The 24,843-nt window shown below is 40.1% G+C and overlaps 1 protein-coding gene and 1 long non-coding RNA gene across 9 annotated transcripts in view; one reads left to right on the forward strand and one right to left on the reverse strand.

Annotated features, from left to right (window-relative positions):
* Positions 1–5,212, reverse strand: part of LOC102173511 — a 55,341-nt gene extending 50,129 nt beyond the window's left edge. For all 6 annotated transcript variants that reach the window (XR_001919966.1, XR_001919967.1, XR_001919970.1 and 3 more), the window contains exon 1: positions 4,735–5,212. This is a non-coding gene — a long non-coding RNA (uncharacterized LOC102173511). The remainder of the gene's footprint in view (positions 1–4,734) is intronic.
* Positions 5,209–24,843, forward strand: part of SETD2 (SET domain containing 2) — a 76,463-nt gene continuing 56,828 nt past the window's right edge. For 2 of the 3 annotated variants that reach the window (XR_001919964.1, XM_018066849.1), the window contains exons 1-2: positions 5,209–5,446; positions 24,281–24,320. Coding sequence is in view for 2 of the 3 variants with exons in the window: in XM_018066849.1 (XP_017922338.1) it covers positions 5,373–5,446; positions 24,281–24,320 (114 nt within the window). In the remaining variant the exon portion in view is untranslated. The remainder of the gene's footprint in view (positions 5,447–24,280; positions 24,321–24,843) is intronic. The other variant, XM_018066850.1, reaches the window with a different exon arrangement.

The raw sequence follows: 24,843 nt of genomic DNA on the forward strand, positions 1-24,843 counted from the left end.
ATTCCATGCCATACAGTTCATGGGGTCGCAAAGAGTTGGACACAAATGAGCCACTTTCACTTTCATGCATATCTTGGTTTAATAGACATAGACTCCAAATACTTACTTTTTAAAGTTAACACCCCTTTAAGCCAGTAGATACACACTTTTTTCTCCTAATTTCTTAAAGGAGCTCTAAATATATACAAACATCTATAGATCAATATATTTTTATCAGGTTATAGTAGTAGTAATTTTTCCTTATTTTTTTCTCACTCCCTCCAGCTCTCAAAACAACTTGACTAAATGGCATGTATTTGTTCATATCTTTCATCATCCTCACAAAATCAAATAAGTATGCATGTATATATGTATATTTACATATAAGTCTAAAAATCTTGCTTTTCCCATTCAAAAAATCCCCAAACCTCATGAAAACTCCTCCAGAACATCTAGTACAGTGAAAATTCTTTTCTTTTTGATGACAATATTCTTTGGTATGAATAGTCTATGAAGCAGAATTTCAGAAACAGAATTTGCTGAATCAAAAGATACACATACACACACACACAGAGTTTTTATTAAATGGCGTGTGCTAAGTCATTCAGTTGTGTCCAGCTCTTTGTGACCTTATGGACTGTAACTTGCCAGGCTCCTCTGTCCATGGGATTCTCCAGGCAAGAATACTGAAGTGGGTTGCCATGCCCTCCTCCAGAGGATCTTCCCGATCCAGGGATTGAACCCTAGTCTCTTACACCTCCTGCATTGGCACACAGGTTCTTTACCACTGGCACCACCTGGGAAACCCTATATAACAGCTTGAAAGTGAACGTGTTAGTCACTTAGTCCTGTCTGACTCTTAGGGACCCCATAGACTGTAGCCTGCCAGGCTCCTCTGTCCATGGAACTCTCTAGGCAAGAATACTAGAGTAGGTAGCCATTCCCTTCTCCAGGAATTCTTCCCGAACCAAGGATCGAACCCGGGTCTCCTGCACTGCAGGCAGATTCTTTACCCTTTGAGCCACCAGGGAAGCCCATATAACAGCTCATTGATACCCAAATCATGTTTCTATTCTAATGTTAGGATGTACTTGTTTGTAGTCATGATTTTACGGTTAATGTGCAACTACAGTAACAGCCAGTTTTCTTTTTTCATTACAAATAATGAAATATACATTTCTGGAATATGTAACACAATTCCTCTATTTAAAAGTACACTGGACTAGAAAAACAAATTGATGACAGGATCATTAACACTAAGGAATAGATTCAAGGTAATAGATAAATAATCAAGGGAAGTAATTAGGTGTCTTACAAACTGCTGTGATCTTCATAAACCTTGTATTGGCAAATCTCAACTTTCAAACATTTGGTCTTGATATAACCCAGTCTTGTATATCATTCACGTATACTCCCAAACTGCCTCTCTGATATTAAATTCAACCTTTTATACACCAGCGAACCATTATTAAGCACAGGCTATGGCCATTAAGAATGGGCCGAATTTTGCCAATGTGAAGATATTTGTGGGAGCACATGGGTAGAGACAGAGTTTCCCACATTGCCCTGGCTCACACTGCTCACACTGGATTTGTTGCCACTGCCAACCTTGCCCCCTCTTGGCAAAGACAGGAACTCCGGGGAGCCATAGGACTGAAGGCCTAGTTCTTGTATGTCCTTCCCAAGTTGGCATTTCCCAGGGAACAGTTTTCTGAGAATCCTCAGGTGGGGGGTAGGATTTGTTGAAGGCAGAATGGGATGGTAGGAGGCGAGGTTAAGTAGGTAGGGGCAGCTTCCTCACTCAGCTCCAGCTGTCACTTTGAGGGGGAAACAACGTTCTCTCTCTCCTAGAGCCTTAGCCAGCTTCTCATTTGAAGTGGCAGAGCTTTGGCCTGGCACACTGAAAAGAGGAACCACCCAGTGGTACCTCAAAATAGCTGGCTGTCTTGATCATATTGCTTCTGTGTTGTACCAATCCTAAGAACCACCTTGTCAACACATTACTTCAAAAATTATGTTTACACATAGTAGTTCTGGAAAATGTGCTCAAGCAATCAACTGGTACTCTCTCCACCTTAAAAAATTATTTTTCTTTTCCCATCCAGGTACCAAGAGCATAACTGGGGGCAGTGTCTGATCTTTGGCCTTCCACCTCCCCTAAGGCAAGAAATGCCTGACTCAACTTTGTTTCAGGGTCACTACTGGCTTTGTTTGGGTTCCCTGAGATGGGGTGCTTTGGGCCTACAGGCACAGTAATGGCAGGAACAATTATGAAGGATTTTATGGAATGCCTCTTATAATAATGTTTCATTTCAAGACTTTTGATATTTTTCCTACAAACTTATTTGTAGGCAGTCTTAAACAAGAAAGTGGGAGATGGTCAGTTATAGACCAAATTATTCCACAGCTTTGATCAAGAGGCCAGGCCTAAGTATGCATTTTGTGAACGCATTCTCTTTGAATTTAAAATAGTTGTACAGAGAACTCCTAGTACAGTCATAGATGAGGGCATTTAATAGTATTCAATCTTGCCTGTAAAAACTTGGTTCATTTATTTATCTTTGGGGCTTAGTATTTCCCACTGAACCCCACAGCTCAGAATGCTTATCGCTTTGGGTTCTAACCAGACTAATGCTATCTTAAGACTAGGTATTATAGATATCAACTGGTACCTCCTGCAAGAGAACTATCTACTTTGTTATTTAGGAAACAGGAGACCTGTAACGGACTGCTTTTTTCTCATTTATCTCAGTTTAGGTCTTTGTCACTTCACACTTAACATTATTCAGCCACCTCCACCTATAATTATAATAGTCCTTTCCAGTCTGTCCAGTGTGAAGTGGCTCCCAATAGCCTATGTGGTATCCAAGGCATAGGGCTCCGATTTATTCTTTCAAAGCCTAAAAGATAACTTTACTCAGGGAGAGGCATTGTGCAAGCATGTTCTATACAATTTAGCTTAATAATCACAACACTCTGTGCAGTAGATAATACCTCTATTTTACAGATGAGGCACTGCAGGCATGAAAAGTAACCATGCCTCATGTTACATAGCTAGAAAGTGGCAGGGCGGGTATACAGTACCTGGTAGCTCTTAATCAATGCACTCTAGTGCCTAAGTGCTGACATTTATTGAAAGTTTGAAGTTTACAGACATTATCTCATTGGATCCTCACAACAGTGAGGTCCTGTCCACGTTAATATTCTCATCTTACAATGAGAAAAAGCAGAAAAATTAGGCAATATTCATAGTTTGTAAAGAAGTGGCCATGAGACACTTGAACCAAGGGAGTCAGATGGGTTCTGGATATGCCAAAAAACCAACAAAAAACCCCAAATAATCCTCAAGTGAGAAACAATGATGATAAGGCACTAATAGACACTAAGATATAAAATGTGTTTGTTTACATACAAACACACAAATAGGATATAAAAAAGAGCTAGGAAAGGCTTTATACTCTCATATACTTTGGTTGCTAAAACAGAATACCATAGACTGGGTAGCTATAAACTACAGAAACTCACTTCTTAAACAGTTTTGGAGATTGAAAGTTGGAGATTGAGGTGCCAGTATGACTGAGTTCCGATAAGGGCCACCTTCTGGGTTGCAGACTGAGTTTTCTCCTTATATCCTCAGAACAAACAAGAGTGAGCTCAATGGGCTTTTGAGTGAAGTGAAAGTTGCTCAGTCTTGTCTGACTCTTTGCCACCCCATGGACTGTAGCCCACCAGATTCCTCTGTATATGGGATTCTCCAGGCAAGAATACTGGAGTGGGTTGCCATTCTCGTCTCCAGAGGATCTTCCAGACACAAGGAAGCCCTGGGACTGAACCCAGGCCTCCCTCACTGCAGGCAGATTCTTTACCATCTGAACCACCAGGGAAGCCCACGAGCAATGGGCTCATGAAGAAACAGGCAAAAGACAGAAACTCTGCAAGGCTATAGTAAAAAATCTGTGTGTGCTCAGTCACTCAGCTGTGTCCGACTCTTGGCGACCCCACCGACTATAGCCTGCCAGGGTCCTCTGTCCACGGGATTCTCTAAGCAAGAATCCTGGAATGGGCTGCCATTTCCTTCTCTCAAAGGGCTTTTTATAAGGGCCCTAATCTCATTCATGCAAGCTCCACAGTCCAGTCCTAAACACCTTCCAAAAGTCCCACATCTTGGGGGATAGAATTTCACATATAAATTTGGGGGATGGAGTACACACTGAGTTCCTAACACTACCTCCATCCAGTTGCTTATAAAATCCGATTCAAAATTACAGTGGAAAAAATAAAATTACAAAAAGATCAGATCCTATGAAACCTCCCCCACCCCCTTAGCCTTTAGCTAATGGCTTTATACACTCTTTATCCTTCCAAAAATAAAACCCACAGCCCTTTCCAAAGTTATCCTACTTAATCTTACTACGTCATTTGGGCAGGAAAGCAATTCATAACCTTTTCTTAAAGGACATTTCCTCCAAGGTCTTAAGAACCACGCAGAACACGGGAGCCACCGCTCCCAGCTGTTGGGGTGGAAGGTAGAGGTGGCGGGACGCAGCCGGGCGGTGGGCAGAGCGCCCAGCCGACCCGGCGGGGGCGGGAAGGAGGAAGGGGCGTCCCCAGAGCGCGGCTTTAGCGCGAATCCCCGGCCTAGCTCTACTTCCGTGCTTGCCGACGGGACGAGATGAAGAGGCGAGAGGGAGAGAAGGCGAAGAGGAATAAAGGAGAGGGGGGCGAGAGGCTAGGGAGAAGAGGCGCCCGCCTTACCTCAGAGCCCGCAAGCCCAGGGGAGGGGCCCTCGGCGCCGCTGAGGACTTCGGCGCTCCGGGAGGGCAGGTCTTCGAGGGCGGCGGGGCAGGAAGGCTCGTAGTGTCTGGGCGGGCTCGGGCTGTTCGCCCGCAAACAACACTGAGACGCGCCGTGTCACACCTCAGCGCCCCAGCCGCCACAGCGAGTCTGAGGCGGGGGTCGCGGCGCAGCAGCTTTCCGCCCCGAGCTGGGCCAGCAGCGCTAGGGCCCGGGGCTTATTGTTCCGGGAAGTCGCAGGCGAAGTCGGGCCGGGTCGGCGGGCTTCACACAGCTGTTCCCCCCGCCGCTCCTCTCAGAGGGCTACCGGCAGCTGCCGGCGCGCCGACTGGCGGCGGAGGCGCGGCGGGCGCGTGTCTCTTTAAGGGGCCGGGCCTGTGCGGCTAAGGGGCGGGCGGGGTAAGCGTCGCTCCCCGTGTGAGTGTGTGGGGGAGAGAGCGGCGGGCGGGCGCCGGAGGGAGGGAGCGAGCGGGCCAGCGACGCGGGCCGCCCCTGCCGCCGCCGCCGCCGCGGTCGGACCAGCGGCCTCCTCCCCTCCCCTCCCTCGCGTCGCCCTGCCGCGGGGAGGGGGCTCGAGTCGCGGTCTTCAGCGGCTCCCGATGAAGCAGCAGCTGCCGCCGCAGCCGCCTCCAAAGATGGGGGATTTCTACGACCCCGAGCACCCGACCCCTGAGTAAGTATCAGCTCCGCGGCCTCCCGCTGCCCTCGGCCGTCTAAGCCCGAGCCGAGGGCGGCGCGTCCTGGCGGATGGCGCGGGGAGTAATGGGCCCGCGGTGAACTCGCGCGGGCGGCGTGCAGAGCGGGCCCGCGCCGCCGCCACGGGCCCCTTGTCCGGGCCGCCACGGGCCGGTGGTTGGGCCCGGCGTTGGCGCCGCTGCTCGCGTCGCCGCGGCGGTTGGGCCGGGCCGGTGGGGGAGGGGCGGCGCGACCGCCGCCGCCGCGTCTGTACCGATCCGGCCCGCCCGAGGATCGGCGGTCTCCCCCGGATCCTCGTGGCCCACTTGGGCTGCGCTACCTACGAAAGGGACTGAGCCGGAGAAGCAGCTGGTGCCAGACTCGGCGAGGGGGCACCGGCAAGAGTAGGCCGCGAATCCCCGGGCTCGGGTGGAAGCCCGGCCCGTCGCCCGGCCTCTCGGCGACGGCGGCTCTGACCGGAAGGGCCTGCGTGCGTCGTTCGGCCCAGGGCGGCCGAGGGGCCCGCGCTGCACTCTCGGTTTTGATTTTTTTTTTTTTTCCCCCTCTTCTCCTGGAACTTGATCCTGGCCTGGTAGTGCTTCCGGCTTCACATTCTGCACCTTTGGCACTTCGGTTTGTAATGGTGGCGAGGTTTGACTGGCCCCAATGTGGAGGTGACACCGGGTTTGTTTTTCCGCCCGAAAATGAAAGCCTCCGGAGGGGTATACATTCTCTACCAGATTATGAGATTTGCACACTTTCGGACACTCAACTTCCTCCGTAACAGCAGCCTCTTGCCGTGAATAGATGACTTTCTACTTGTGAAGACTTTGTTAAGAAGCAGGAATCGCTTGAGGAGTCTCTAACGAAGACAGTGCTCTTGAAAACCGAAATATCTAGAAACCAGTAGTATATTTTAAGCCTGGGACATTTTTACATTGCTGTTGAGGGCCGTATCAGCTACTGTATCTGGTTTCTTGAGAGAGTTTCCACTCCGGAGCCTGGAATCACTTCTTTCCCTACGTCCTCCCAAGACTATTGTTTTGAAAAGTTATCCTTAAACTGCATTTGCTGGTGTTGGCTCAAGTCTGGACCTACGAATGTATGGCATATTTCAAACCTAAACAGTTGGTAGAGATATCAAATGAAATTCACTTTTATGACCAGAATGATTCCAAGATATTTGCTCTTTTGACACATTTCAGCTTAGTTCTGCTATGACTCTTTACAGGCTCTTGGTTTGAGACTTGGAAAACCTCACAAAAAGGAAAATTCTGTATCATGATCTAATAACTGCTTGTTGAGCACTTGTCCTGTCCAAAGTAACATGCTAGTTCCTGAATGGTCCTAAGTGCTTGCTTTTCAGTTCCTTTTACCAGGTTGTTTGGTGAAGTACAGAAGCCTTAAGGATCACATTCTTAAACTTCTTGAAAGAAAATACAGCTTTTCATATTATATGGAATGATGGACTTAAGTGCATCTTTGATGGACATGAATGTGGGGGGAATCAGAAATGTTATATTTTTTTATATAAGGTCTTGGAGTTTTTTTTTTTTTTATCGCTTTTCTATCTGTCCTGCTTCCTAACAGTGGAGATTTCTAATTTCTGTAGTGACTAAGTGCTAAAATATATGTGTGGTGTGTGTGTTAATCTACAAGGAGTATGTAGAGAATTATAAAATGTTTTATTTTGTAATACTGTAAGAACTGGGAGGGGTCTTGGTAGGAAGCATCCTGAGTGATACCACCTGCTTTAACAGATGCAAGAAACAACTGAACAACAAGTGACAACAAATCCTATGAAGTTGTTTGTATAAGCTAGTTAGGGTGTGTAACTCTGGAGAGAGAAAAGCGGTATAGTGGTTAAAGAACTTGGATTTCAGAGCCAGGCATACCTGGGTTTGAACATTCATTGAACCTTGAACAAGTGACTTCATCTCTCTAAGTGTGAGTTTTTCTTATCTTTGAAATAGGTGTTGTAATGGAAGCAACCTCATAGGACTTTTGGGAGAATCAAATGAGAATAATATATGAAAAGCACTTGACAGAGTGTGACACATGTAAGTGCTTCTAGCTGGGGTCGTCAAGGAACGCTTAAGAGGTAGGATGTTAAGCATGAAAAGATTAGGTGGGCTAGAGAGGTGGTGCCAATGGCTGGGGGGAGGAATGACCAAGTGCCCTTTTCAGACTGTAGATAGTTTGAAATATTTCCTAGACACATGAAGAAGTGAATAATGAAACTTAAATTCAGTTTGATTGAAGTAGCAGTTGGAACTTAATGTTCTGTTTGTCTCCTACCAACTGTTTAATCAGACACAGCTGTAAGACCTAGCTTTTCCTCAGGCATCTAGGATTGTTTCAGGTGAAAGTGACTAATGACCTGAGTATCTGTGCATTGGGTGTCTGCTGTTGAGCGGACCCAGGACCAGGTGTTGAGGACACTGCAAATTAAATCCAGTTGGAGTCTTCAAGGAGTTCTTCTAATGAGAGACACAGGCAAACCCTTTACAGAGATTGCTGTCATTTGATTGTATGAATATTTACTTTGTGCCAAACATAGGCATGCTGGGGTGAGTGATGTACAAAACAATTTTGCTTGTGTTTGCACATTTCCTAGTGAGGGGTGATAATACATAATATAGAATGTTCAAAGGTTATTACTTTGGAAAATGGAGCACAATAAGGGGGATCCAGAATTTCTGGGGTAGATGTTGAAATGTAAACTGAGCTGCATTGGGTGAGCCTTCTTGAGAGTGATGTTTAGGCAGACTTAAAAGGGAGGAAGTTAGAGCCAATAGTTTATTCCAAGGCTCTGAGGCAGACCTAGAGAGTTCTGCTCAGTATGACTAGAATGGAATGAACAAAAAAGTAATAGTATTAATACATTATGTTAGGGTGGGGTACAGATTTCACAGGGCTTTGTAGAGTGTTATAAGTTCTTTGCCTAGAGTTTTCAACCAAGGAGTGACACGGTCTGCTTTCAGCTTCCAAATGATCACTGAAGTTTGCAGAGAGGAACAAACAGTAGAAGCAGGGAGATACATACATATAAGGAAGCGGGAAATTGAGAGAGATGCTCATGACTTCTAGCAAGGTGTTAACAGGAGATAGTGAAAAATGGTTGAATTCTGGATATATTTTGAAGATCATACCAATGTGAATTGTTCAGAGATCAGATGTGGCATGTGAGAGAGGAGTCAAGGATAATTCCAAGAGTTTTGGTCTGAGCAGTGAGAAAGATGGGGTTGCCATCAACCAGAATAGGGGTGACTGTGAGAAGAGCGCATTTGGGGAATGGATGAGTTCAGTTTTAGAAGTGGTAAGTTTGAGATGCCTTTTAGATATTCTGGTTGAATTGTCATTCAAGTCTGGACTTTAGGAGAAAGGTCTGGACTAGAGAGAAGCTTTGTAGTCGGCCACTTAGGTAGTATTCAAAGCCACAAGACTGGATGAGAGAGCACCAAGGGATCCGATGTGGAGAGAGAGAAGGACACAAGATTATTGTTGTTGTTCAGTTGCTAAATTGTGTCTGATTCTTTGCAACACCATGGACTGCAGCGTGCCAGCCTTCCCTATCCTTTCACAGTCTCCTGGAATTTGCTCCATTTCATGTCGGTTGAGTCTGTGATGATCTAACCATCTCATCCTCTGCTGCACTCTTTTCCTTTTGCCTTTGGTTTTCCCAGTATCAGGGTTTATTCCAGTGAGTTGGGTGTTCACATCAGGTGACCATAGTATTGGAGCTTTGGCATCAGTCTTTCCGGTGAATATTCAGGGTTGATTTCCTTTCAGATTGACTGGTTTGATCTCCTTGCAGTCCTAGGGACTCCGAAGAGTCTTCTCCAGCACCACAATTCTAAAGCATCAATTCTTCAGCGCTCAGCCTTTTTTATGGTCCAGCTCTCACATCTGTACATGAATACTGGAAAAACCGTAGCTTTAACTATATGTTTTGGAGCCCAAGAAAATCTGTCACTGCTTCTACTTTTTCCCCTTCTATTTGCCATGAAGTGATAGGACTGGATGTCATGATCTTAGGTTTTTGAATGTTGAGTTTCAAGCCAGCTTTTTCAGTCTCCTCTTTCACCCTCAACAAGAGGCTTTTTAGTTTCTCTTCACTTTTTGCAATTAAAGTGGTATCATCTATATAACTGAGATTGTTGATATTTCTCCCAGACTGCAATCTTGATTCCAGTTTATGATTCATCCACCCTGGCATTTTGCATGATGTACTGTGCATATAAGTTAAACAGCAGGCTGACAATGTACAGTCTTGACGTACTCCTTTCCTAATTTTGAATCAGTGTTCTGTTCCATGTCCGGTTCTAATTGTTGCTTCCTGACCTGCACACAGGTTTCTCAAGATGCAGGTAAGATGGTCTCATATTCCTATCTCTTTAAGAATTTTCCAGTTTGTTATGATTCACACAGTCAAAAGCTTTAGTGTAGTCAATGAAGCCGATGTTTTTCTATAATTCCCTTGCTTTCTCTGTGATCCAGCAAATGTTGGCAATTTGTTCTCTGGTTCCTTTTCTTTTCTGAACCCAGCTTGTACATCTGGGAGTTCTTGGTTCACACATTGTATCTTAGCTTTACTAGCATGTGAAATGAGCACAATTGTCTGATAGTTTAACATTTTTTGGCACCGCCCTTCTTTGAATTGGAATAAAAACTCACCTTTTCCAATTCTGTCGCCACTGCTGAGTTTTCTGAATTTGCTGACATATTGAGTGCAACACTTCAACTGCATCATCTTTTAGGATTTTTAAGTAGCTCAGCTGGAATTCCATTACCTCCACTGTCTTTGTAGTAATACTTCCTAAGGCCCACTTGACTTCACACTCTAGAATGTCTGGCCCTAGGTTAGTGACCACACCATCATGGTTATCCTAGTCATTAAGATCTTTTTCGTATAGTTCTTCTGCGTATTCTTGCCACCTCTTCTTACGCTCTTCTGCCTTTGTTAGGTCCTTCCATCCTTACCATTTATGTCCTTTATCATGCCCATTCGTGCATGAAATGTTCACTTGATATCTCCAAATTTTCTTGATCTCTAGTCTTTCCTATTCTGTTGTTTTCCTTTATGTCTTTGCATTGTTCATTGAAAAAGGTCTTCTTTTCTTGCTATTCTCTGCAACTCTGTATTCGGTTGGGTATATCTTTCCCTTTCCTTTGCTTTTTGCTTCTCTTCTTTCCCCAGCTATTTGTAAAACCTCCTCAGACAACTACTTTGGCTTCTTGAATTTCTTTTTCTTAACTGCAATGCCAAGAGCATTGATATAGAGGGCAGTGTTAACATGGATAGCATCCATAAACTTAGGGGGAAAATTATGTCCTCACTAACCTCTGACTAGAAGTTAGCATTTCTTTTAATTACTAATGTAAACAGAAAACTGTAGTATTATAACCTGTGATTTTATTAGCCTATAATATAGTATCTGTGATTTTACTGCTAGTACAAATCACAGACTTTTTATATGTTTTGATTATTGTAGATACTTCATTATCTACGTTCATCATTACATAGAAATTTCAGTAGATCGGAGATCCACCACTAGATTGTTGAGGAGCATATATAGTACTGTATCATACATTTGGGGTTTTTGTCCCAAAGGTAATTGGTCTCCTTTGTTATTTCATATATTTAAAAATATTAAGCTGAAAAGGAATTTGCAGGCTTCACCTGACTCCAGAATGGTCCAAGGCACAAAACGTTGGAGTCTGTATCCTAACTCCTGGTTTAGAATCTCACCTCTTTTACTTAATAGCTGTATGAACCCGGGCAAATTTTGTAATGCCTTGGTGTCCTTGTAGGTAAAGTAAGAATCATAACAGTATTTTCTGCAGAGGGTTTTATGAGGATTTAAGAAATAGGACAGTGTTAAGTTTTTTGAAAAATCTGCTTATTTTTAATTGGAGGGTGATTACTTTTAACTTTTATTAGTATTGGCTAAAAATGCAGCTAGAAAGAACAGTACTTTATAAGGCACTGTGATATGAAAAGCATGGTGAATTTGGCAAAAATAAAGTTTGTTAGCTGGCAAAAATACTTTAGCATGTTCAAATTAAATATAAAGCAGTGGGGATAGTCATGTTCGTATAGCATTCTCATAATTCACCTAAGTTACAGTGGGGTTAGAGATGCCATAGGAAGCCAACTGAAAGATTCCACATAGAGTCTGGACCTTTAGGAGCTTTGCAGCCAGTCCATAATTCAGTTTTTGTTATTTTATAAGAGAAAAATAGCTTTATAGTGATCAAGGTATGTTCTTCAGGCCAAGGTATAGTCTTTGGGCTACTGAAGTACATGGGAGGCCAACTACTTGGAGGGTTTCCTGGTGATCACAGTAAGCCTGATGGAGCTATTCTGTTGCTTAGGATAGAATGTGTGTGTGTGTGCTCAGTCATGTCTGACTTTGCGACCTATGGACTGTCCATGGAGTTATTCAGGCAAGAATACTGGAGTGGGTTGCCATTCCCTATTACAGGGGATCTTCCCAATCGAGGGATCAAACCCATCGTTCCTGCATTGGCATACAGATTGTTTACCCCTGAGCCACCTGGGAAGCTCAGGATAGAGTATATCTCTCCAGATTTCATGTCCCTCTTTTTGCTCTTGCTTCGTCTAGATTTCCAGCCAACGAGTCTTCCTACTGATAGATTATGTCTCTAAAAGGGTATCGAGTAACTGTTGTTGAGCAGTTGCTGTGTTTCCTAAGAAATGTTCAAACTGCCAAGACATACCTATCAGTTGTCCCTTTCTAGTTGTAGTGGAACTTTGGTGTTTCAAATCTTTTCTGCCACTTTTCACTGTAGTGACTAATTGATTTAATCCATAAGAGCTGACTCATTGGAAAAGACCCTGATGCTGGGAAAGATTGCAGGCAAAAGGATAAGAGGGCACCAGAGGATGAGATGGTTAGATAGCATCACTGATACAATGGACATGAGTTTAAGCAAACTCTGGGAGATGGTGAAGGACGGGGAAGCCTGGTGTGCTGCAGTCAGTCAGAAAGAATTGGACGTGACTTAGCGACTAAAGAACAAATTCCGCTTTAAATTGTAATGCATTGTGATTTACTGCTCAACACATATTGATAACAATCTTTCTTAACCCTGATGTTTAGTGTTCTGTGAGCATTGTCAGTTTTTGCAGAGAAGCAAGAATAGTCATATGCTAGAATAAAAAGTTGACCAGCTTCATAATTTCTGTTAATTCTTGTGAGATACTGTAGAGTATCTTATTTTGTAATGTATGTACTGAGGGCTATTGTAAGACCCTGAGAGACGATTCTTATTAGAAACTGAAACATTTACACCTATAGTCACTGAAATTCAGGCTTAGAATTCTTTCTTTTTCCTTTCTGAGAGAGATCCGCTCTCTAGGGGAAAAGAATCTTTTATTTGGGGGAAAAAAAAATATTCAAACTTTCAGGGAAGTTCTAAGAATAGCATAGTAAAACTCCCATATTTTCATCTGGATTGACCAGTTGTTGAAATTTTGCCACATTTGCTTTATCTTTCTTTATAAAAATATATATAGCTGTGTTTGTTTGTTTTTAATCTATTTTTAATTGAAGGATAGTTGCTTTATAGAATTTTGTTGTTTTCTGCCAAACTGTGTTTGTTTTGGGCTAAACCATTTGAGTGTAAGGTGCAGGCACCATGACGCTTTACCCCTACCTAAATAGTTCATAGTATAACCTGAGAACAAGAATGCTCTTCAGGCAATTTAACATTTATAATAATACACTTGATATATAGTTCATATTTAAAGTGTGCCAGTTACTTCAATAGTGTCCTCTTTTTTTGGCCTAGGGTTACATACTGTGTTTAATTGTCATGTTTTTTTAATCTCTGAAGATTTAACTCTTTGTACTAAACATAAATATTTTGGAAACAGTAACAATGTCTGATATTGGTTTGAAATGTTTTCATTTTTTCTTTTTATTTATTTATTTAGGCTGCACCTGGAGGCATGCAGGCAGGATCTTAGTTCCCCTAGCACAGAAAATTCAGGGGCTTAACCACTGGACCACTGGGAAAATCCAGAAATGGTTTCTTTCTTAATTACTAGAACAATAAATGCTTATTGCAAAAGGCAAGATAATATACTTAACAGAGGAAAAAGTAAAAATCTACCTTTAGCATCTCTTCTTGGCTCCATCTCTTCTTGGCTCCATCTCTTCAAATCCAGCTCATCCTAGAGGTGACCACTACTCACAGCTCAGTGTATACCTTTCCAGATCTTTCTGTCTACTACACATACTGCATCATCTGCCTGCTTGCATTTGTGTGTAAGATGTGCTTATCTTTTTTAATAGGGAATACTCTATATTGTGAATGTGCCATGTTAAGTTGCTTTATTTTATATCATGTTAAGTAGTTTAAAAGCCTTAGGACATGAGCTGCATGGAAAGTGTCTCCTTCCAATTGTTTTCCCACAGGGTGAGTTTATCTGGTAATTTATGATGGCGTTTTCGTGATTCTGTTTAGAGTTTGATTCCTACACTTCTCTCTTTCCTTTTCTTTTTTAAAATTCTATTTTATTGTCCATATTTATTTCTATTTGTCTTGTCTGGTGTTGATGGATTAAAATAGCTTTTATTCCTGCCCTACTTTGATTAGTTGGTTTTCTCAACTCAAGGTATTTAAGAGCAGTCTCTTGAAAATGGTCAATTTGAAGCTAGCCAACAACCTAGTCAACTGAAGATTCAATAAGTTTTTTTTTTCATAATGGGATTTATATTTGTAAGTGTACTTTCATGAATTCAAATGAGAGGCAATTATTTTGTGTAATTTTTGGTTATTGTATGCTAATCAGGTGTTGTGTTTGAGTCCCTCGGCTTTGGAATTCATGTATAACATTGGTAGGTTGTTTTTTTTAATTAAGCTTAATGATTATTTCAGTATCTTTTCCAACTGAGCAAATACTTTGGTCATTTAGATGGAGATTTAGAGTTCGTCTGAGGTTCTCAAGGTGTTTTTATTTTAGAATGCCTTTTCTGTCCCATGCTATCTCACTAGTGAAAATATCCTGAGGATGGTGTGGGTAGTGATAGGGATTTGATCCTGCTGGCAGGCTTCTACCAGGTCTGCTCACTGGGAGCACTGCTGTGGGTGTGCAAGAACCTGGAGCAAGAGGTGGTTTCTGATTGTAGCTCTTCCTGCTGCCCAGTTCCTGCCAAATGCAGTTAGACTCTCTTTGGAGAGGGCTGTACAGTAATCACCACTATTTGCTTCATGATTACCTCTTTGGAGACTCATGGACTAACTTGTGTTTTGAGTCTTTTGCGTGATATTTAGCTTCTTGGTGATTAATTGTTAATTACATATGCTCTACTTTAGAAGGCAGAAGATGTCATGTTTAAAATTTTTATGAATTTTTGTATGACTGTAAAGTAGGGCTAACGTTTTTCATAAGTTATGTAGATGACTGCAAAAACCCTTTCTTGAGAAGTCCATTTTTCTGATGCTGACTGAACACACCAACTTTCTAAAATTGCCTGGTTAAATGTATATTTCTTCAACTAATTCCTCAATTCTCATATCTATATCAATTCTAAAGTATAAGCTACACTTTTTGTGGTACTGCTTTTGTGCTAAAAATTTTAAAGATTATCTGTAGAAAACAGATGAGTTTTGAGGTACAGTAAAACACTTAGTTAGAAATAGGTTAAAATGGACTCCTGAGGTTTTCCTCAGGATCACTGTAATAGGTATCTTATTTTCGCTCGTTTACCGTATCCATTAAAAAATAAATATGAGAGTATAATTATTTAGGAAACCAGTTGTCTAAATTATGAAAAATACAGTATATAGTCTTCTTGGCAGATTAACACCGATTTGTATAAAGAAGAATTAAGGTTAATAACTAAATAGTGAATTGAAAGTGATAGTTAAATATAAAACCAGTATTTCCCCAATTATAGAATACTCTTGTGTATTATAGAGAGACAGTGAGTCTACCAAAAAATATTTGGGGCTCATCTTTCTTTGGCTACTTTTCTTTATTATTGGAGAGGATAATGATAGCGTCAGAGGTTATGAAATTGGAGCAGAAGTTGGAATCTCTGACAGGAAATTTTTTTCAGATATGCACATACTGGCTGTTCAGTTTGTTAGTCGTGTGCTTTTGTGACATGTACCTATTAAGTATTTTTATTACTAATTTTTCATACAAATATTTTAAAAGATACATTTGTATGCATGTGTATTTTTTATAATTCTCTAACTTTTAAGATACTTTGGATGGTTCCTCATACAGACCATCAAATAAAGGCTGACATTCCATTGGAGCCTGTCTTAGCGTTTATCTGTTCTGTCGCATGATTTAGACATGTTGGTTCTGTTGTTAGGACCTAAGGGATTTTGTAGTCCTGTGCTCAGTCATGTCCGACTCTTTGCAGCCCCATGGACTGTAGCCCGCCAGGCTTCTCTGTCCATGGGGATTCTCCAGGCAAGAATACTGGAGTGGGTTGCCATGCCTTCCTCCAGGGGATCTTCCCAGCCGAGGGATTGAACCCAGGTCTACCGCACTTCAGGTGGATTCATTAATGTCTGAGCCACCAGGGAAGCCTTTTGTAGTCCTAGTTCTAGAAAATCCAAGGACCATGATAAGTATGTTTTAGAGACTTATTCTTTTAAATGGAGGAATCCCAGTAAGTAGCGTCCGGGAACATAGTCGTATGTGCTTAGTTAATGTTTGAGTTGATCTGATTGGTCATAACTCTCTTTATCCTGTTTTCCTCAGAGTGAGTGAGGAAAATTATAATCATACTAACACTGATGGTAAGACCGTCGTCTTAAATAACTATTAGATTAGGAGCAGAGGGGTCAGGGAATTGAGTTGTATGTGTTGAGCTTATGAAAGTGATTGGTGCTCAAAATACTTTTTAGGCTTTTTCTGTTGATCTTGTTGAAGACAACTAATGAAACCCAGAAATCTGGTGGTGGTGGTCTGAGAGAGATTATGACTGCTGCCTTAGGTAGGATAGTGTATTGTGCTTTGTGTTAGAACTTACTTCACTTAGTATGATAACTTTAGGTCCATCCATTTTGTTACAAATGGCATTGTTTCTTCTTTTATGGCTGAGTAGTGGTTCATTTTATATATACATATAGCGTGTATAAATACACACACACACACACACACACTACAGCCTCTTTATCCATTCCTCTGTCGATGAACATTCAAATTATTTCTATGTCTTGGCTACTGTGAATAGTGTTTCTATGAATATAGGCGTGCCTGTATCTTTTTGAATTGCAGTTTTTTCTGGATATATGCCCAGGAGTGGGATTGTTGGATCATATGGCAACTCTATTTTTAGCTTTTTGAGGAGCCTCTATATTGTTTGCCATAGTGGTGGCACCAGTTTGCATTCCCACCAACAGTGTAGGAAGGTTCCCTTTTCTCCACACCCTCTCCAGCATTTGTTGTGTGTAGACTTCTTAATGATGGCCATTCTGACCAATGAGAGGTGGTAATTGTAGTTTTGATTTGCTTTTCTCTAGTAATTAGCTATGTTGAGCATCTTCTCGTGTACCTGTCAGGCATCAACGTGTCTTTTTTGGGGAGAATGTCTATATTAAGATCTTCTGCCCGTATTTTGATTGGCTGTTTTTTTAATCGAGTTGTTTGTATGTTTTGAGCATTAGCTCCTTGTCAGTTGCATTGTTTGCAAATATTTTCTGTGTGAAGAGTTTTATGGTTAAATAGATGTTCTCCTTTCATTGTCTTTGAAGTAATTACAGTATTACTATTTCAGTTCTTAGTATTATAGATTAAAAAGTATTGGAGTTGGTTTTCAAATCCAGTTTAACTGACTTTTCTGACTTTTAACTGACTTAACTGACCTTTTGAGAGTCCCTTGGACTGCAAGAATATCAAACCAGTCAATCCTAAAGGAAATTAGTCCTGAATATTCATTGGAAGGACTGATGCTGAAACTGAAACTCCAGTACTTTGGCCTCCTGATGCGAAGAACTGATCATTTGAAAAGATCCTGATGCTGGGAAAGATTGAAGGTGAGAAGATAAGGGGATGACAGAGGATGAGATGGTTGGATGGATCACCGACTCAATGGATATGAGTTTGAGTGAGCTCCAGCAGTTGGTGATGGACAGGGAAGCGTGGCGTGGTGCTGCAGTCCATGGGGTCTCAAAGAGTCGGACATGACTGAGCGACTGAACTGATTACTCTGTTATGCCTCTCCATCAGGTGTTTTGGAAACACACAAAAGGGGAGAAGGGGATTAGAGCATGCCTTCTGAACGAAAGGCCCTAGAAAAGAAAACTGGTTGAGTCATATAGTACTTTTTTCATTACACTGTACTAGTTACAGTCTTTACACAGTGTCAGCCTTGATTTTTCAGTGTTCTCATAGGTGTTGATGGTAGACATGGAAACCCAATCGCCTAGTCGCACTTCTGGATATGGTATTAGTTACTGTTGTTAATTCCAAGTCATAGTCCTTCTATCATTTTCTTTTACTCTTTGTTGTTTCTCTGTGAGGTGGGCATCTCCCTTGTCAGTTTGAAGTATTTCATTGTTATAGAGCATAACTTTTGACCTCATAACAATGGGGTCACTCCCTGGCACTCCCTGACCATCTGTGATGACTAGAATATTTTGGGACTTGACTAGGGCTGTGGACCAACTACATTTTCAAAATTGTAGTTTAGTGTAACTTGACTTTTGAGATACAAATTAAAACTAGAAACACATGGTATAGAAGTTATTATGCATTATTATAGTATATATCTGGAATTTGGTATCTGGTAGTGGAAATTGCACTCAGATTTCTCATTTGCAAAATGACATACAGAATACTGTTTTTATTAATAGATTTACTTTGAGAACTCAAAAGATAATTTTCACAGGAAGTGGAAATTTAGCATGGTGGTACCTTATCCAAAGAGATTGGCAAATGGGTGGAAAATAGGTTAAAATATTCAGAATATTAGTATTCTCCTTCCCAAACACAAAATTGCTTTATAATCACTGTTGCTGGTCTTTTTTTTTTTTTTTTTTTTAAGTTTCTCACCTTAACTATTTTAAAATAAAATGACTCTGAACTAGAACTGTGTATTGATGTTATTTGGCAAAAGTTAATATATAGAAAATGTTTCCATCATGCATAATGTTTGCTATGGTTACATATTTGTGATTTTATTTTGGTTAATTATTGGGGAGTTAATCTTACAACCATAGAAATAAATTCTAAACCGGATGGGTAAATCCTGGTGCTTGCTTTTGCTTGGGTCGAGGGTTTGATGCTCAGCCGCAGCCAGGTGAGTGGGCCCTGACTGTGTGTGGGTGGGTGATTGGGTGGGTGCATATCTTTTGCTAGCACTTTGCTTGCTACATGTGCACACATGGTTTCTTGTTTGCAGATTGGTTATCCTCTTTCATATTGCAATTAAACAGTAAGCGTTTTTTATTATGAAAAACTTCAAATGTTTGTACACGAGAGAATGGTATGATGAATACGCTTTGCTCTGCCCAGTGTACTCAGCAAGCTTCAGCAGTTATTAATGCTTTGCCATTCTGGTTTCATCTGTCTCCCACTCTTCTGTTGTTTCTGGAATATTTTAAAGCACCCCAGGTATTCTATCATTTCATAGTTAAAGAAGTAAGAGAGGCTCTAGAAATAACCACAATATCATTGTCATATCTAGTGCATGCGTACATTCTAAGTTGCTTCAGTCATGTCCAACTCTTTGTGACCCTGTGGATTGTAGCCCGCCAGGCTCCTCTCTGTCCATGGGGATTCTCCAGGCAAGAATCCTGGAGTGGGTGCCATGTCCTTCTCCAGGCATATCTAGTGCAACTGGCAGTAGATATTTAATGTTATTTAGTATACTGTCCCTGCTCATTTATTAAAAAATTCATCAAGATCTAAGTAATCATGTGATTCCTAGATTTCAAATCTCAATCTGTGATAGTCTTATATGTTTGCTACATTTTTTTGAAGACTGGTAGTTATATCAGGCCTTTCACTCCACCTCCTTCCTGCTAGTAGTTTTCTAGTTACATACTGCATCATGTTGGCCGCAGGTAGGAGAGGGCACATATCTGGTTGTTTTAATTGTATTGATGTCAAAATTAATCATCAGATTCTAGTGTAGTTGGCTTGATCCATTCATTACAAAAGTTCCTCATCAGCCTTTCATCTGCTAGGTTTTGCTGCCATTGATGATTATTGCATTTATTAGCTAGAATTCTCCTATAAAGAACAGCTATTACTCACCAGCTATTTGATTGCCCTGAAACACAGACACATGATCATCAAGACTCTAGTTTGAACACTTCTGTTACTCTTTATTTCATGATGCAGCCCCTTCTGTTGCTAGGCAGATACATTTACTGTTACACTAAATCAAACTATGTTTCTCTGAAACTTTTTACTCTTTTTCTCCCAGTTCTGTGTAATAGCTAATAAATGTTTGACTTAAAGAGCAAGGGCTCTGCAGTCAAACAGCCTGAATATTTGGCTCTGCCACGTTACTAGCTATAACTTACCCTTCTTAGGTTTGAGGATCAGATGAGCTAGTTGTATGTAAAGCATTTAATGAAATACGTGGGAAAATGGAAAATATTCTGTTAGCTACTTATAATGGTGCTGGCAGTCTGATTGGCTATAAGACAGTAGTATACATAACGTGGTCCAGTTACTAAGAACTTAGCCTTCAGCTCTTTCTGTCATGATTCATTGGCTAGTACTAAAAATGAATTTCAGCATTTATACATAATGTTTTTTGAAGGTTATTTGGTAATGGTTATACCTTCTCCCACAGTTTGCTAATGAGGAAAATAAAACAGGTTATTTAAGAGATTTAACTCAAAACAGAAAAATGTAGTGAAACTCATTTGTATATAGTAAGCCCTAAAATGTTCAAATTAGATCCCCATTCTGCCCAATTATGAGTTTTGGAAAACAGATTAACAGGAGAACATAGTTCATGCAAGTGTTGCTAGAGGCTAATTTGGAAGAACAGTTTAGAAACATTTCAGGTATACATACTATTGGTAACATTTGGGATGATATTCTTAGCTTTCCTCACTGACTAGAAACTCTTCAGTGATACATTGGAGATCAGCTGTGTTTACAAAGTGATTTCTTGTTTAAAGAAGATAACTTTACTATAGACACTCCACAATAAAATAAAGCTTCAACTATTTGGGGATATAAGAGTGATGAATATGACATGGGAGAGAGAAATGCTGTTTTGACCTATATTTATTTATATAACTAGAGATAGCTTTGAAAAGATGCCATACTGTGAGAATATTCCTGCTGTAATTTTAATAACATTTAAAAAATAACATTTAATCTGTATACGTGTATACATACATCTGTTTTGACTGTATCAGTCAAAACTCTATGTTTGAGATACTATGCTAGTTGAAGATGTGGACGTCAGAGCAAATGAGAAATAGCGCCTATGTTTATCAAGTCTGTTGTCACTAGTTCAGGTTAGTATATTCATTCCAAACTGCTTTGCCTAAAGTTTCCAGGCCTTTGATAAAAAGCAGTGGTATTCATGGCTATTTTTTTGTCCACGTAAATCATATATATTTCTCATCAGTGTTTTTATTTACTTGTCCTCATGAGTTCCATTTCTTGGATGAGAGGATGGCAAATGTTATAACTTATGACTTGTATGGCTAATTTTTTCTACAGGTCAGTTTTGAGGTATTGACCTCTTTTCCTTTGAGAATTGTTTAAAATGAGAAAGCTAAAACCTGATACTATTGTTAAGAAATTTCTTTGATTCAAAAAGTAATAAGAATTTATGCTAGGAATGGGACTGGCAAACCCAAGGAGATTATACAGTAAGGACAAGGTATAACATCTTGTTATATCTTGATACCTTTGTCTCTTTGTAAGGAAAGAGGAAAACAGGCACAGTAAATGCAAATCAAGGCTATATATGTGATTGCCATTCTGCAAAGTTTATGATATAGGAGGAGGGTGGCTGCAGCTGTGAAATTTTGCTTCTTTCCTAATATTGGAGATAATCACTCACTACTTGAGAAGGATTCCTTGCCAGTATTTCCCATGGCTCTTACTTGGGCCTTGGTGTGTATAGCAAACCAGTTTTCTCCTGGAGAGCTCAGAGTCCTACTTGAAGTCAACCTCTGGACTAAGATGTTATGAGCAATATTATGAAATACTAGCCTTCCGTTTTGTCAGTTATCTTCCTTCCTTTTGTTATCAGCCAGTTCTCCTCTCCTTTCTCTTGAGTTTTCATCTCTTCACAATACTGCCTCTGCAATTTTATACTCTATTTATTAGAGAGTTGAGTTCAATGCCTACTTGAATATGAGTTTAGAAAGATTTCAGGTAGTGTTTTTCCAGTTGAGGCTCTAGGATCCCCAAGAGTCCATTAGTCTCTTTAAAAAAAAAAAAAAAATCTTAAAGGACGAAGGATTCTGTGAGGATATTTAATAGTTTTTCACATTTTATTATGTTGAAAAATAATTAAATTTTTGAGATAATTTCAGGCTTATAGAATGATTTCAAAAATAATAGGGATTTCTTATACACCATTCATCTAGATCCCGCAGATGTATATAGCACAGGGAACTCTGCACAGTGCCATGTGCCAGCCTGGATGGGAGGGGGTCTTAGGGGAGAATGGGTATGTGTGTCTGTATGGCTGAGTCCCTTCACTGTTCACCTGAAACTGCCACACATTGTTAATTGGCAATACCCCAATACAAAATGTTTTCGGTGTTTAAAAAAAGAAAAGCAAAAAAAAAAAATCTACTGCACTGAATGCAAAAGTAATACAGATTCACATGTAATAGCAAATAAGAAAATAAAGAGGTCCATATGTCACTCAGATATGAGAAACACCAGCTTTAAGTATTTGAGGAATATTTGAGTTTTAGTAAGAAAGCGTTAAAGATTAGGAAGGAGTGACTCTTTAAAGCCTTTACTTATTAAAATCAAGATAAAATGCTGTATCTGATGTATGGTTCAGGAAATTCAATAAACTGACATCGTGGATTGAGACCTTTAGGGCTTCACTTTTATAACCTTATATCTAGGATGAGAATTGTGTCTGATCTTAGGTAAGTTCTTATCCAGATTTTTCTTAAATGTTTCTGATGACAAGGAAACTTAAGTACCCAGTACAGAGGCACATTCCAGTTGCAGCTACCTCAGATTTTGTTTTCATAAAGCAGTAAGAAAGACTAACAACTCAGTAGGTAATCAGTGGCAAAGGAGCTGAAAAAAGCACTTCCCAGAAAAAAGAAAAAATGCCAATGACCTATAGATATCTGTTAGGCTGGTAGAACTACAACTGAAGCTATATCTTAAGTATGTTGATGTGTAATTATATCCAGGGCTTTCAGCCCAGGAAAGGTAGAGAGGTATAATTTCCATTTGTGTATGTCTTTTCTCCTTTAAAAGCAATGTGTATGCCCATATAAGCACACACTTTTTGGAAGGATATGCAAAAGATAAGAATAGTCGCCACTAGGTAGATCTGATTTTAGTTGTATATCTTTTTGTAATTTTATGTTTTTCCCTGTGTACATGTATTTTTCAAATAAAGAAAACTAACATATTCTAACTTAAAATGAGGTAAAATCTGTCATTCTGTACTTTTGGTGGTCACAGGTCCCAACTTTTGGAATTGTACAAAAATAAGGCTATTTTATCTTCTAAGTTTTCTGATACTTTGAGATACATCGCTATGGTCCTGTAACTTGTCTTTTTCCAGAGTAAATAAAATTATGTCCTTTTAAGTATAACCATTTCCTGTGTAACATGGTATCTGAAATACATTTCCTTACTATCTGGCTTGTTTATGTTTATGAATCTTGTTGATATGGCCGAATCTCTCTCATTATATGCGTCCTCCCTTTGGAAACTTCCTGTGTTTCCTGAGAAGTTGGTTGATTGGTTGATTTGAATAATCATGTAATTCTTTGGTTCTTTGAGCTTTCTGTGACAAAGACTCTTAATTAAATCTTTTTTCCACGTGTGTCCTGTGACCTAACAGAGATTTGTCTTTGTGTTGACACGGATAGTCAAAATTCTTTAAATACAGTTCTTCAGTAAGCTGCAGATCTGCATACTGTACATTTTTGACAGAAAATTGGCTGCATGTTCCTCTGGGTTTTCTTCTGTAGTAGCTTTTCCAAAGAAGAAACAAGGCATTCTAGCACGATCTCATGCTGGAAAGTTGAATGCATGATTTTGCATTATGTTTTTATGTTTTATGGCGAGGGCACAGGAGACTCAGTACTACCTGTGACTTCTTACCCGCCTGTTCTGTTAACTTTCCTTCAAACTTTCCTATTCTTTGCTCTTGACATTATATTATTTACCAAAGCAAGTGTTCTTCTATTAAAAACGTTTGTGGCTGATTCCTGCTATTAATTATGGCCTAACAATTTCATTAATGTCTTTAAAAAGATCTTTTAGGAGCAATTCTTTGCATTCCTATCCTTCCACTAAACTAAGTTGCTTATCTTCCTCTTTGCTGTTATACTTGTGCGTACTTCTATCCTTGTATTTATTTGCTCCATTATGTTGGAATTACTTTTAGAACAATCGTGTTTACAGAAAACCATAAGAGCTTCTTGAGGGGAAGGACTCTGCTTTAATCACCTTTTCTCTCCGTCACCTAGCACAGTGCATAACACTATCTTCATTGAATATTTGCTATGCTAAATGTAACTAAGGCTATGAAGGGACAGCCCATATAGAATATACCTGGAGGTTGTATGCATCCTAAGCTTTAATAAAAAACAACTTACATTTCATTCCATTTTAAGTATTTATGATATATTTTTTATTCTTTTGCATGCTTTCTTGGCTGGATGACAATAGAGAAGAAGAAAATGAGGTAAGTATAATTTAATTAGGTATTCAGTGATTATGAGATTGAAAACATTCAAACTTTAGCTATCATTTTGAATATGAAATGAAGTAATAGTTTTTGCTTAATTTTGTTTTTGGATCTGTAATAATTCATTCCAGTGAGGGATGTTGTATACTTCATGAAAATGGTTTTTAAACTTTCAAGCTTCAAGAGCTTTTGTCAAGGTAAAGGAAGCTGGCAACTTGAGACAGTGTATTTTTACTGTTTTTATGCATTGAGCTTCCATGTAAGATTTAATTTGAAAAGTGAATTCTCTTTCTTAAGAAATATTTGAAGACCACTGCTCTGTGATAATGCATGTAAAATGTTTACTTTCCCACTTGAATGGTTACTGTATAATTTTTGAAAACTGATTTCAGATTTTTACCATGTTGAAGTGGAGAACTGTTCTCTTAAATAGCCAGAGTTGATTAAAGAACATCAATTAGAAAAATGTTGTAGATGGCAAGTGTACTATCTTTAATTTAGACTTGAGTTTGTTGCTGTA

The sequence above is a fragment of the Capra hircus genome, chromosome 22 (assembly GCF_001704415.2).
Source record: "Capra hircus breed San Clemente chromosome 22, ASM170441v1, whole genome shotgun sequence".
NCBI classification, from domain to species: domain Eukaryota; kingdom Metazoa; phylum Chordata; class Mammalia; order Artiodactyla; family Bovidae; genus Capra; species Capra hircus.